Source organism: Gorilla gorilla, chromosome 7, assembly GCF_029281585.2.
Source record: "Gorilla gorilla gorilla isolate KB3781 chromosome 7, NHGRI_mGorGor1-v2.1_pri, whole genome shotgun sequence".
NCBI lineage: Eukaryota > Metazoa > Chordata > Mammalia > Primates > Hominidae > Gorilla > Gorilla gorilla.
In genome coordinates, this window is record NC_073231.2 from 45,337,198 (window position 1) to 45,353,122 (window position 15,925).

General features: G+C 33.9%; 1 protein-coding gene and 1 long non-coding RNA gene across 3 annotated transcripts in view; one reads left to right on the forward strand and one right to left on the reverse strand.

Moving 5' to 3' along the window:
* The window catches only part of LOC129523977 (uncharacterized), a 90,224-nt gene that overhangs the window by 60,688 nt on the left and 13,611 nt on the right, over positions 1–15,925 (forward strand). The gene's annotated exons all lie outside the window — the stretch shown is intronic.
* Positions 12,245–15,925, reverse strand: part of CRISPLD1 (cysteine rich secretory protein LCCL domain containing 1) — a 50,450-nt gene continuing 46,769 nt past the window's right edge. For both annotated transcript variants that reach the window (XM_004047167.3, XM_019032970.4), the window contains one exon: positions 12,245–14,625. In XM_004047167.3, coding sequence (XP_004047215.1) covers positions 14,574–14,625 — 52 coding nt within the window. In that variant the 3' untranslated portion in view covers positions 12,245–14,573. The remainder of the gene's footprint in view (positions 14,626–15,925) is intronic.

Sequence of the window (15,925 nt, forward strand, 5' to 3'; positions counted from 1 at the left end):
GAAAATAGATTACTCATGGCATAGGTAGGAATGCCTAGAGCAAGTCATATCCAATTAATGTCCCCTAGTAATTTTTGAAAGTCATTTGATGTTTTCAATTGATCCCTATGTGTGGTTACTTTTTGTGGCACAATGGTAGTGTCATTTACTAAGGTCCCTAAGTAGGAGTAAGGAGCAGTAGTCTGAATTTTGTCAGGAGCTGTAATTAAACCAGCATGAGAAATCAAATTTTGCAAATGATCATAACATTGGAGTAATATTTCTCGAGTGGGGGCAGCACAAAGTATATCATCCATATAATGAATAATGTAACACTGTGAAAATTTTTTACAAGTAGATTCAATTGCTTGCCCTACATAAGCCTGGCAAATTGTTGGACTGTTTAACATGCCTTGTGGCAACACTTTCCAATGAAAACACTTAGCAGGCTGCAGGTTGTTTACTGCAGGAATTGGAAATGCAAATCTTTCACAGTCTTGCTCAGCTAAGGGCATAGTAAAGAAACAGTCTTTTAAATCTATGACTATTAAAGGCCAATTTTTTGGAATCATAGCAGGAGAGGGCAATCCTGGCTGCAATGTCCCCATAGGTTGTATAAGTGAATTAATGGCTCTTAAGTCAGTTAACATTCTCCATTTACCTGATTTTTTCTTAATTATGAAAACTGGAGAATTCCAAGGGGAAAATGTTGGAGCTATGTGTCCTTTTTCTAATTGTTCAGTAACTAAGTTCTCTAAAGCTTCCAGTTTCTCTTTACTCAGTGGCCATTGTTCCATCCAAATTGGCTTATCTGTTAACCATTTTAAACGTATAGATTCTGGAGGCTTAACAATGGCTGCCATCAAAAATGATATCCTAAACCTAGGCAGGAACTTTGTCTTTCCACTTGAAGCAGTTCCTTCAAACCTTGCAAATTTTTTCTAGTCCCATACCGGGGACTTACCCCATTTCATGCATCATGTGTTGACTTTGAGGGCTATATAATTGCTCTGGAATTAGAGCTTGTCCTCCCCATTGTTGTAATAAATCTCTCCCCCATAAATTTATAGGTACAGAAGTTCTTATTGGCTGAATAGTCCCAGGTTGTCCATCGGGCCCTTCACAATCCAAAATATAACTACTCTGATATACTTCACGGGCTTTACCAACTCCATCTATGTTAAATTGAGTGGGTTGAATTGGCCACGCAGATGGCCAATGCTGTAGAGAAATGATTGAAATGTCCACTCCTGTATCTACCAAACCTTTAAATTTCTTTCCCTGAATAGTTATTTCACAGGCAGGATGTTTATCAGTAATTTGATTCACCCAATAAGCTGCTTTGCCTTGTTTATTTGTGCTTCCAAATCCTCCTGTTTGTTTAATTTCACTTTTCCCCATTTCCACATATGGCACAATGAGGAGCTGTGCTATATGCTCTCCTGGCTCTGCTTTCCAGGGAACCAAAGTAGACATAACAATTTGAATTTCCCCATTTTAATCTGAATCAATGACTCCTGTTTGTACTTGCACTCCTTTTAAATTTAAACTAGATCTACCTAGAAGTAATCCTATCATCCCTGCTGGCAACATCTGACTGGAGCAGCAACATTCTTTACAGTCCCATTACAAAAGGAGAACCTGGTCCATAGGGATTAATAGCTTGTTTAAATTCTTTGAGTAATTTAAAAGGAAATGGCTCAAATGTAGCTATATTTCCCTGTTGATCTGGGGGGTGTATTCTAACAGAGAACTGCCAAGCCTCTATATCACCCTCATGTCTAGCTTGCTGGATTCCTGCCTGAATAGAACTGAGAGTGGTCGCTTGAGGCGCTGCTTAAACAGTCACTGGAGCAACTACTTTTCACCCAGTGTCCTCCAGAAAAGAAAGATCTGGAGGGTCAGGCCACTCTTTTTCTTCATAGTAAGGAGGGGGTGCAGAAGGGTAGAGATGAACCTCTTCCTCCTTTGCCACTTTAGCTTTGGCTGGCAAAAAACCTGCTCTGTTACCTCTTCTGTTACTTCATTATACTTTCCTTTTTCCTTATCATCAGTGTGAAAAGGTTCCAAGGTGGAACAAGCCAGAGCCCACACTTGTCCCATTGTTACCCTGATGCTTCCGAGCTCCCCTTCTTACTCACCACAGGGATTGCTTAAGAGTACTCAGGTGTCCTCCAGCTTAGTTCCACATTCTCCAACCATTGCTCCAGCAACCCTTCCACCTGAGTTCGAGCCCCACATATGGGCACCACTTGCTGAGACCAGCTTGGTTGGGGAGACCCTAACCCAGCAGCGCTAGATGAATTAAAGACACACAGACACAAATATAGCATGTGGAGTGGGAAATCAGGGGACTCACAGCCTTCAAAGCTGAGAGTCTCGAACAGAGATTTACCCACATATTTATTGACAGCAAGTCAGTGATAAACATTGTTTCTACAGATTATAGATTAAAAGTATTCATTATGGGAAACAAAGGGATGGGCCAAAACAAAGGGATGGACTCTGGCTAGTTAGCTGCAGCAGGAACATGTCCTTAAGGTCATGTTCCCATAGCAGATTACTCATGCTGTTGTTTGTAGTTTAGGAACACCTTTAAAAAGTTTTCTGCCTTGGGTGGGCCAGGTGTTCCTTGCCCTCATTCCGGTAAACCCACAACCTCCAGCGTGGGCATCATGGCCATCATGAACATGTCACAGTGCTGCAGAGATTTTCTTTATGGCCAGTTTTGTGGTCAGTTTATGGTCAGATTTGGGGGCCTATCCCCAGCTGTTCTTCATAGTCTTGATTCTATAGTTGCTTTATGAGCTCTTTGGGCTATGTATTTAAGTAGTTTTCTTCATGTGTTATCAGGTTTTATTCTTTCATTTCCATGTTTAGAACTCCCTGAAGGATCTATTGTAAAGCTGGTCTAGTGGTAGCAAATTCCCTTAGCAGTTGCTTCTCTGGAAAAGATTTTATTTCTCCTGTGTTTATGCAGCTTAGTCTGGTTGCATCTGAAATACTTGGCTGGTTTTTTTTTTTTCTTTAAAAAAACAAAATAGGTCCCCAATTTCTTCTGACTTGTAAGGTTTCATTTGAGAAGTTCACTGTTAGCCTGATGGGGTTTCTTTTGTGAGTGATCTGACCTTTTTCCCTAGCTGCCTTTAAGATTTTTTTCTTTAATGTTGACCTTGGACAGTCTGGTGACTATATGCCTTGGTAATAATGTTCTTCACATGAACTATCCAATTTGGTCTATGTTTCCAGTGCATAGATAATTGTGAAATTTTGCAGAAGTGTTATTATTCTGTAGATATAATATTATTACTAGAGGCTTATAGAGAATAATTAGGCAGACTTCTAGAGAATATTTGGTGTGGATTCTTTTTCCTATTCATTTGGGAAGTCATTCTTGAAAAATAAAGCTTTTCATTAAAAGTAGAGAACTCTATTATTTGAAGATATTTTCCAGATTATAAGAAAAAAAATCCTCCTGGCAAAAATAACTCATCTGGGATATATTAAATTGTCCTATTATTATTCTAGGAATTAGATCATATGTTTACCCATTCTGATGATACCATTTACATAGAAAAAAATAAAAAACCTAAAATTGGGTAAATTCTTACAAGATTAAAAAGGTACATTATCAGCATTACTTGGAAAGACATTAATATATCTATAGTATCAAATATTCAAGATGGTGTTATAAAGGAATAATACTGTAAATGTCAAAAACATATTAAAGAAATCAGCTCAACTTCTAAGTTCTTAAAATAACCCTATCTAATATATTTTAGCTTTTTTTAGTTTTGCCCTTTTCATTTTTTTCCATTTCAGGATTATAATATTTCAAAGCATTTGTGGTTCACAGCTTATGCCTTTAGCTTATTTGTAGAGCAACATTTTTGATTGTTTAGAGGTCAAATTATCATGTTTAGCATACTTTTTGTGTTCTTCCAAGCTCTTAAGCCTCCAGCATGCATTCCTGCTTTTCTTATCAAAATATTGGATCTAATAAGCTTGTGATTTCTGTGAGAAGCCACTAACATTTGAGCGGAACTAAGAATCCACATATCTGAAATAATACCAAAACTTCTTGCAAATCATACTATTTTTCAAAGATAACCTGGACACTCTTGTTTAATTTTTTTGAGCTAATCAAAGTGAAAAATATGAGAGTTTCTCTTAGATTATCTTTCTTTTTATTAAAAAAACTGAAGATTTCTGTTTCTTACTATAGTGAAATAACAAGGATCAAACTTCTCTTCCCAACATACATATATATGAAGGAGGGAAAAATATATGATAAAACTGTTTTCAGATATTGGTCACCAGGCAACACTTGTAATGCCTAAGAGAAAGGAAACAAGCAAAGTGATCCCCATGATTACCTGTCTGTGGGTCTTGAGAATCATTCCACCTGTAGTCCAGAGAGGAAGTTCCCAAGCAGAGCATCATTGTGTGAGTTGAGCAGACAAAGAATTAAGTTCAAGGACACTGAGACTATCAGAAGTTGCAATGCAGAGTTTTGGAAAAGAGGAGGCTATTCAAAGAAAGAAGTCCAAACATTTGCATGAGGTCACCTTCAGTTTTTGCTGAATACCAGGAAACTGAAGCATAATGTAATACTCCCAACGACTGACAAAGAGTAATAAGAGAAGAATAAACAGAACCACTTTTAGAGCTCACCGCAGACTAGGAGACAACCTAGCTCTGATCAACAAGAGTGGAGATTCCTGGCTCATCACCTGAAACAGTTAATAGAGATCTTAATATGAGAGTAAACTATCTCTAGATTATGATAAAGTGACAGTCCTAAAAGCTGCTAAAGTAAAAAGAACCATTTCTAGAGACAAATACATAATAGAATGACTACAGATATCTCTTCAGAAAATACGTAAGCGAGAAGACAATGAAATAACATCTTTAAAGTGCTAAAAGCATACAACTATCAACCTAGAATCCTATACAGTGAAAATATTTCCCAAAAGTGAAAGCAAAATAAAAACCTTTGAAGAAAACCTGTAATAATAAGTTTGTGTGTAAATATATTTTATCATTTAAAATTTCAGATACGCTTGACTGTTTCAACAAACATAATAATAAATTGTGAAATTTATAATAATGCAAAAGTAAAATTATGACACAAGTAGCCCAAAGAATGAAAAGGGGTAAATGGAAGTATTTTGTTGTAAGGCTTTTATGTTACATACAAATAGAACAATACATTTTGCAGAATAACTACTATTACTTAAACATGCATATGATAAGCCTTAGAGAAATTGTCAGAAGCATTTGAATCAGAGGGACTCCATCTTGTATGGGAGCCAAATTAAGTAAGGCTGAGACCTACTGGGCTGCATTCCCAGGAGGTTAGGCATTCTTAGTCACAGGCTGAGGTAGGAGGTCAGCACAATATACAGGTCACAAAGACCCTAATGATAAAGCAGGATGCAGTAAAGAAGCCCTCCAAAACCCACCAAAACCAAGATGGCAATGAAATGAACTCTGATTGTCTTCACTGCTCATTATACATTAATTATAATGCATTAGCATGCTAAAAGACACTCCCACCAACACGATGACAGTTTACAAATGTCATGGTAATGTTCAGAAGTTACCCTATATGGTCTTAAATGGGGAAAACCCTCAGTTTCAGAAAATCCCTGCCCCTTTCTTGGAAAACTCATGAATAATCCACCCCTTGTTTAGCATATAACCAATAAATAACTATAGGTATACTAAATTGAGTAGCCTATGCCACTGCTCTGCTTATAGAGTAGCCATTCTTTTATTCCTTTACTTTCTTAATAACCTTGCTTTCACTTAACTCTATGGGCTTCTCCTGAATTCTTTCTTGCATGAGGTCCAAGAACCCTCTCTTGGTATGGTATCTGGATCTGGGCCCCTTTCAAGTAACAAAATCACTAAAAAATTAAAACAAATAGACTTGCAAATGAGCAAGAAGCAGAGATAAAATGGAATATTTAAAAATTTCAATTAATCCAGAAAAATACAGGAAAGAGTTAAAGCGGGTAAAAAGCAAATAGCAAGCTGAGAGATTTAAGCCTTATCATTTCAATATTATATTTAATGTAAATGACATAAATATTTAATTTAACAGGATAAATTGTCAGACAGGATTTAAAAAACGGCCCATCTCTGCTACCTACAAGAAAACTATGTTAAATATAAAGAAATGATAAGATTAAAAGTAAGTCTTTAACAATGAGATCCCACTGCACACCTATTAGAATGTTAATAGTACATGCTAGCAAGGATGCGAAGAACCTTCAGACGTTGCTGGGAGGAATGCAAAATATGGTACAACCACATTGGAATATTGGTGTTTTTTAAAGTTAGGCATACAATGTCCCTTATAAAGGAATCCTTACAAAGCTTTGTTTATGATCACCAAAATCTGAAATTACTCTAAATGCTTTTCAACTGGTAAATGAATGATGTAATATGGTACATCCACATTATGGAATACTACTTGGAAGAAGAATGCAATGTACCACTGACACACAACAGCATGAATGAATCTCTAATCATTTGTGCTGAGTGAAAGAAGCCAGACTCAAAATATTACACTGATTTTATTTTTTATAAAATTCTGAAAGAGGTAAAACTATCTGACAAAACAGAACAGGGGTTACAGGTACTGAGAACAGGAGACAGCATTGAAGACAACGGGGCACCAAAGAATTTTTGAATTGATTGTGTTGCTTGCTAGATGACTGTATGCATGTGCCAATAGTCTTAGAATAACACTGCAAATTATGCAATGTATACACTAAAATGCATAAAAATTGGGTCTCAAAAAAAAGTAAGTGGATGGATGGAAATTATTCAGTCACTGTCATGTGAATCCTGGTGTGGCAAGATTAGTATCAAACAGTCTTCAGAACAAAATTATTACCAAATATTTTTATACAAATTATATGTTAAACAATAATATTTTGGATATGATAGATCAAATAAAATGTATTATTCACATGAATTTTTTTTTGCTAATGTAGTTATTCAACAATTTAAGATCACATGTGTGGCTCATATTAAATTTCTATTGGATGGTGCTGGAATAGTGTGTCGAAGGATAGATCCATATACTAGTGATCAATTGATTTCTTTAACAGACAGTAATGGTAGTTCAATAGGATAGCATCATCTTTTCAACAAATGGTACTTGAAAAATTGAATATCCATATGGAAAAAAATAAACCTCCACCTTTACCTCACACTATGCACACAAGTTAGCTCAAGTGGATCACAGACTTTATAAAACTCTTAGAGAAAACCATATTAAAAATTCTTACAACTTGGTGATAGCAAAGATTTCTTAGATATGACACAAAAAGTGTAAATCCCAAAAAAAAAAAAAACAAAACAAAAGGTAAACTGTACTTCATCAAAATTTAAAACTTTTGTTCTTCAAAAGATGTCATTAAAAAAGGGTTAAGCCACTAACTGGAAGAAAATATTCAAACTTTCTATATATAGTTCATCTATATATATATAAACTTTCAAAAAGATATACATATATATTTATATATGTATGTATTTATATCTAAATATAAAAAGATAACCAATTTTTAATGGGGAGAATATTTGAACAGGTATTTCACAAAGTAGATATACAAATGACACATGAAAAGATGCTCAATGGTATTATTCATCAGGTAAATGCCAAATGAAACTCCAATAAGATAGCATTACACACCAGTTGAATCACTAACATCAAAAATATCAAATAGAATTAATTTATTTACATTATTTTAATAGATATAAAAGATTAATTAAAATAGAAAAACAACGAGTTTGCCAACATGTGGAGCAAATGAAAGCTCTGTTACATTTACTGTGAGAATGTAAAATGGCACAACCACTTTGAAAAACAGTTCAGCAAAATCTTTTAATTGTATATTTACCATATGACCCAGAAATTCTACTTATTTACTCTAAAAATGAAAATATATGTATACCCAAAGACTTGTACATGAATGTTTCTAACAGCTCTACTTGTATTAAATAAAGGATGGAGCAATTATAGTGTCTGTTAATAGGTGAAAGATAAGACAATTGATGGATAGTCATATAATAAAATACCACTCAATCATAAAAGAAAATTACTGCTAAATGTAACAATATGAACAAATCTCAAAAACATGCTGAGCAAGAAAGGCGAGGCAGAAGATGGTAATACTATATATTAATATAAAACTCTAGAAAAGACATCTTTTTTATTTAAATTATACCTCAATAAATTTGATTTAAAATGATTGAACATGGTTCATGAAAATCTGAAATAAAATCTGCACAACCTCTGAGAAAATGCAATATGCATATGGAACTATCATTTAGTGTTCGGTAAGTGCTAGGTAATTTCAGCTATGTTCTATTATTTAATTTAATTCTGTTATCAACCCTGTGAGGAAGTAATTATAATTCCCATATTACATACGAGCAAACTATGCTTAAGCAAAGTTTAGTGAAATTTGAATGGCATTAGCCAACTAGAAAGAAGCAAAGTTGACATGGAAACAACATTTTTCACTAGAAATGCATTGTTACATCACAGTTTATGCCTAATTTTACATAATTATTAACAATATCTAATGTTATCATGTATGTGGTTATCTATATGCATTTTGTATTTTTATCTTTAACAAGAAATTTTGTTATGTTTTCCACTTCAATGCTTCTCCCAGAATTCCTACATTCTAGGCACAACCACCAAGCATGTCATCATTCTTGCTTCCTGAAGTCCAATGGCTAAGTTTTAACTACTTTAATGTCTTCCAAAATATGGTTTTCTTATTCTTTAATGGTTTCTTTTCTATATTAGTCTGTTCTTGTTTTATGGGTGTACTGTATCCCCTGAGGATATCGATGGTAAGATTTTAAGAGGTACTTTTGTTTTCTCTGAAACATCTGCTTCTTCTGGTGTCAGTTGATGTGATGCTTGCTTTTCTGTGCTTATGTCTGACAGTTCATTTTGTCTGTTTTTATATCTGTTTGAAGAACTGGATTGATTAAAGTAGGTATCTCTTTGCCGACCTGTCACCTGGATAAGAGAGGTCTGACTTAAAGTTCTTTATGTGTATCATGGCATGTTAATTTGGCGGACTCATTTGAGGGTATGTGGGCAGGGTGGGGTTGAAGGGTAGAGTGAAATCCAGGAGCCCACCTGAATGAAAATCAGAAGGCAGATTCTTCAATCACTTTGCTTTATGGCTGTACCATAAAGAGAAGCCTTCTCCTCAACTGCACCCTTCTCTTGGGTGGGCTCTTAGCTGAGGCACCATGTGTTCTGAATTGTCAATATGATTTCAACTGCCATCCACTTTCAGGATATCCATGCTTTTATGAGCGTAACATTTTTATTTGTCTTTATTTCCCTTTTTATGAATTGGTGAAAGGGAAGTAATTCAGTCTATTTTCTTGAAAAAGTAGTTTACTAATTCAAAATCTATGGAACACAAACCTCATCCTTTCCTGGTGTTCCCTGAATCTATATTCTTTTTAAAATTTTTTATAGTCTACTTTTAAAGAAAGCTAAATCTCTACTCCTCTTCTACAGATCTTTCTACATCTAACAAATGTATGGCATATTCAAAGATTACAGAATTCTGTATAAGAGTATTTCTAAACCTGATGTAGGGAGAGCTAGTGAAATTATTTCCTGTCCCCATGGAAATGTCCAGCAGGAGTGATCCAGTAGCAAGAGATGGGCTTTAGATTTAGAGAGATGGAGACATGAATCACATTTCCCAAACTCAAGGCCCTAGACAGTGTTGCTTAACCTTTTAGAATCTACATACTGAGACATAAGAATGGGAAAATAATATTGTCTCACAGTTTGTTGTGAGAACCAAATACATTAAATGTATAGCAATGTTTCTAAAATATTGTTGGTTCTCAATACACGTCATCCTTCTTCCTGCTCTCAATCATCTTCAATTCATTGCTTATAGACATATTAATCATGTTAAGAATCAAACTCTAGATCCCAGGAGTATTAAATAACTTTATTGTAAAGGGCTATAAAACTCTAAGTTTGTTATTAATACAGAATGTATCTCATACTTTGCTCCTGTGCTCAAACTCTGAATTCCTGAGTGGCTTTTGAGTATACTGCTGTGTGTCATGTCATAGTGTTATTCATGTTGGGCATCTATTAGAGCACCAACAGTGCATTTTAACCCTAAAGAGATTCTTTCAACCTTTCTCTGCTCCCCTACTTACGTGTCCAGACTCACGTACAGCATGCCTTCAGCTTTTTGTTGCTGTTGTTTCTAGACTATTCCTGCCATAAGGTATTTTGCATTGTGTTTATTTATGTAAGAAATTATTCCCCTTCCAAGTTACTTCTACTCATCCTTAAGTTCTTCTAAACTTTATGTCAGTTCCTCAGGAAAGTCATCTTTACTCTTCCCGCAAGGTTAAGTCCTACTTTTCAATACTGCCATGGTACCATATTTTCTTTGTAGTAACAAAGTTCTATAATCTCCATGGTTTCCTATATTTATTCATGTGATTATCTAATTAGTATGTGTTCCTCACGAGAATCTAATTTCCTGAGGGCATTTTTGTTTATAAACATATCTACAGTGATCAGCACAAATCTATAGCAGATTGTAGGAACTCAGTAATTTTTGCATGAATGAAAGCAGAAAGCTTCAGAAGGGGCTATTTGTTTTTTGTTATATTGTACCTAATCATGCTGCTCTCATATCATTTTGTAAAAAATTCTTATCTGTCTTAGCATAAGGGCTCAATCAGGCTAGGCTTTTTAAAAGCATTTCTAATTAATTTTTTTTTTTTTGAGACCAGGTCTTGCTCTGTTGCCCAGGCTGGAGTGCAGTGGTGCAATCACAGCTCACTGTAGCCTCAACTTCCTGGGCTCAAGTGGTCCTCCAATCTCAGCCTCCCAAGTAGCTGGGACTAGAGGCAGGTGCCACCACACCTGGCTAATTTATGTAGAGATGGGGTTTCATCATGCACAGACTGGTCTCAAACTCCTGGGCTCAACTGATCTGCTCACCTCGGCCTCCCAAAGTGCTGGGACCACAGGCTTAAGCCACGACATCCAGCCCCTAATGATATTTGCAATCAGTTCATGCCTTTTAAATAAGTATCTCTAATTTCTACTTCATCTTCTGTACACGTTTTTTTTTTTTAAACTGAGCTTATCAGATACAGTCATGTGTAGGCCCTCTGCTTTTCATCTTCATCAGTATAGTGGTAAACATAATTGCCAATTCACTATGGTTTTAATCAGAAAATATTTGTTAGTAATCATTGGAAAATTAGTTTTCATAACTTAATGGTCTAGTGCAAGGATGTTTGCTTACCAGCATTGTTTCACATTCTGATAATTCCGTGCAAGGTGATATAAGGATTGGGGGATAAAAGGAAGTAGAGAATATCTAATTGTTAAGTATAAGAGCAGTGTTCTAAAGAGTTTGCCTGCCTTTTTTAAATCTCAAACTGATATAATTTCGACTTAATTACAACAAATTAATAAAAGAGGATCAGATTATTTCACTAAACTATTTCTTCAGCTCCTGAATATTATGGTGCCAGGGTAGAAATGTCACCTCAGATAAGTTTTTAAAATCAACTCCAACAATGTAATTCTTTGTGCAATGAATTAGCTTAAAGTCCAAATCTGAAATTTGGTATGTTTGCAAAAATGATAGCTGTTTCTTTGCTTGGCTCACCATGCTATTTAGAAGAGTTTACATTTCTTTAAAAACATTTTAGAACAGCTAGAGAACAGTCAAGATTTTAGAGGACAGTATTGAAAAGTGGACCCTGTAATATGCAAATTATCTAAGGTTAGGAGAGTAATTTATTTTCATAATACTATGCTTAAAATACAAAATTATTTTTTAATATATGAAAAGTATTAAAGTAACACATGGTCTGGTAAACTTTAAATGCTAAAATAATGATATTAATACTATTCTACAAGCATTGATCTGTTTTAAATCCACGTCTATCAATAAACTATTTTCACTAGCTATAGCACTTTGTGTTGACCTCACACTATAATGTGGAAAAAAACATTCATTTTCATCAAAAATAAAATTAGGAATTGTTGGAATGCTCACTCAACAATACTGGTATACCATTTGTAGAGTCCAAGGAAGTAAAACTCAGAGGTAATTGTGCTCTTGGGTAGAGAGATGAGTAAGAGTATTACCATTCTCAAAGAGCTTATCTTTTAAAGAATATAATAAAACACAAATTAAAATTACAATGGTCAAATTAAAAGGATATCATATTAGAGAGCATTTAATTCTTTCTTACAAGGAGAATCACAGGAAAATTCCTGGAGGATTTCACATTTATTTAAGTGCCAAAGGATCAATAGTATATGCCAGATGAATAGTTTCCCCAAATTAAATAACAAAAATGATTATAATAATAGAAAATGGCGTCCACTGACCACATATTATGCGTTTATTATTCCTTTAAGTACATCACACATAATGTGTCAATTAATTCGTAGAGCAATCTTAAGGAGATATTATTTGTTCCATTTTACAGGTAAGGTAAATTGAAGTTAAATAACTTACCCAAGGACACGCCTTGTGTAGAAGATAGGTAAACAATATGAACAAGACTATGGAAGTTCTTAAATGTTTTTACAAGGATGTTTGGTTTTTCTTCAGCAATGAAAACTCATGGAAGAGTTAGTTTCAAGGGTTCTGGGGCTGGGAAATACGAATGTATTAAAAAGGAATGGAGAAAGACACAAAGAGGCTCCAGCTGAAGATATTACAATAGTAAGTGGAATTGATGATGGAGATCTAAACTAAGGGCAAATAGAAGAAAACCTTATACTGACAGAACTGATGGGGCTTCCCTGTTGTGGGAGGAGCAGTAAGGACCAGAAAAAGAGTCTATGTAAAGTCATAGTATTTAAGAAGGTGGTCATGTATCCTTTCAAAAAAAGTTCCCATAAAAATCTGCTTTTAAGTTTTGCAATCTTTAACGTATACATCATTGTTTTAATTACCAGTATTTGGAACCACTTAGCTCTAAGCCAATACTTATTTATTATATGATCAAAAATGTTGATGTCTTTATAATTTGCACTCCAGAAGCTATTTATGTGAACCTTCTTCTTTTTCTTTTGTATTATCTGCTCTCTTGCTTTCCTTGATCATTGCATGGAATTTATCTCGTTTATCCCTCCTAAACTCCTACTCATTTACTTTCTAAAAGTATTTGAAGTATTTATTGTCCTGTCAATTCTTTTATAATCACTTTGGATCTTTCAGATTCTTTTTTTCCTACTTTATAAATTCATCTCTCTCTTTATTCAAAATCTCCCTTGCTGTGTTTCTAAATATGTGTTTCTCTTTCACATACAAATACCTAAATAATCAGGTCGATTTTGTAGACATCTGGTATTAAGTACGTTATTTATACTAACGTCAATAAACCAAGTTTAGAAGACTTACAATAATTTTGTTCATTTATCTTAAAGTGATTTCTAAATCAAAATAGGCATGCAAAAGGAACTGAAAATAAAACTTTGAAACATGATTAATTTTAATGTTTATCCACCAGCAGAAAAAATTTAATATGTAAATCCACCAGCAGAAAAAAAATTACCAAAACTAACATTTTACAGATTTTTAGTATCAAAGCACAATACATTTTTCATAGAAACAAATATATCACCATTATAGGTACCATGATATGGCAATATTTATATACAAGGTCATTTACCATTTAAAAAAAATCAGTGGCAATGGTGATGTAATACATTAGTTCATCTTTGTTCAACTTTTTGCTATTATACTTCCTGGCCTGCAGGAGTATTTGCCAGGATACAAAAGAAAATATGTGACCTCAATTTTAACAGTACATAGAAAGCTCTGGCTGCCCATGCTTAACCCTACATTTACTACATGATCACTAGGAATGTTTTCATACCACCACTCTGACTTTATTACATTTATTTTTAAGGCCATTCCCAAGGAATCAAACATTTTAACAGATTCATTTGGATATTAAAGGATTATTTTATATAAAATAAGAAGTGCAATATCAGAATTTAATATTCTATATGCCTAAATTAACAGAAAAAAAACTTTACAGTTATTAAGTGGAAAATTATTTGCGATTATTTGGAGTTGGTAATGGCATAGCATTGAACTGGGGAAAATGTGATAAGGTTTCTTTCAGTTTTAGAGTCGACTATTTTTAAATGCACTAGATGATTTTCTGAGGGCCATTCACATTCAATGTTTAGATTCATTTTATTAGTGGCATATACAAAGCACCATATAATATATGAAATGTAGAACAATCATGACTATGTAATTAACTGTAGAAATAACTGCTAAGAAAATATAGCAATATTTAACACAGGATTTCTAAAACCATTACATTTTCATTAGTTTTCCCAAAGCTAATGTCCCATGTTTTATTTTATAGACTTTGTTTATCAAGATTTATATGCATTTGGCACCTTTTTGGGCTGAAAATAGTTGATGTACTCTGTACAGTATTGTTACAGTTTTATACAAAATTCAGAAATATTGCATTTGGAATAGTCTTTATGATCCTCTTCCAAGTATTCCGTTTCACACAACAGCAAACACTCTGAATGCCTTTCCTCCTGGAGGATTCTGTAAACTGCAAAAAAAAAAAAAAAATACGAAAAGTATATTGATGTCATCTCTATACATAATCCTTCTTACAAATCATGCTTTCTTATGACAGTCAAGAAAGCAGCTCTACGAATCCAGATGGTCAACTTTCTTAGGCTACTATAATTTATAGTTATTGGAAAACTCGAATGAGGATGACATAACTCTTAACTCTTGGTTCTATGCTGGGCTGCAAGTTTACTAATGACATTTAAGATGTGTAATGGTAATAATAGTAGTCTCCACATAACTTCACAGATTCTAGATCATGTTTTCCTATATTACCTCCTTTCATTCTAATAAAGCAGAGTTCAGCAGCTGTTATTCAATTTTAATGGGGAATACTGAGACTCAGATTTACAACTGATATGCACGGTTACAAGCTAAAAAGATAGCTGATACTTAGGCAATACTCTAGAGTGCTAGCTTATTATCATTGCCCAAGTCTGACAAAATTTAAATTACATTGCTATCATACAGATTAATACTCTTAACATCTATAATTTCAAGGAAAATGTTTGTTAGTAAGGATATTTAATGGTCAAATCTGAAAGACCTAAGAATATCTTCACTGAAATGAAAAAATACACACACACACACACACAGCATTCAATCTCATTTTGAAAGTACTTTTAAATAGAAGTTAAAAGTAATGCAGACTCATAAATTTTACTCTTTATTAAATTGTTTATATTTATTTAGCAACATAAATCAAGGTATGTTTTGTTTAAATGTCTAAAAGTTAAAACAGATTGGTAGTACCATTAATCATTATTTATTCAAATCAACTGTAAGCTTTTGAAGCTTTTACATAAAGTTTTGTTTTCTTAATAATTACAAAAGACTTTTGGAGATCAATAAAATAAATACTAAGAAAGAGACAAAGTGAAATATGTTTTATGTATTTATTCATACAAGAAAAAAGGGAGAGAATTGGAGTGAGCAAAAATAAGGGTATCACAAGTGTGCACACACAACATATACACACATGTGCATGCATGCATGCCAGGTTTTTCATGCAAGTAGATGGCCAATCCAAAGCCATTTTATTTATGAGAAACAAACTGACTGAGTGCCTTAGGAAATGAATGTGTCTGGTGTGTTTCCTTTTTGTACACAGTTAAATACTGGAATAACACATATCTCTGAGCCTACAGACTGAATCTGAGCTTTGAGATTTACAAGTTATATGAACTTGGGCACATCATTTAACCCCTCAGAGTCTCAGTTAACATATATATATGTATATGTGTATATATATGTATGTATATGTATATATAGAAGTG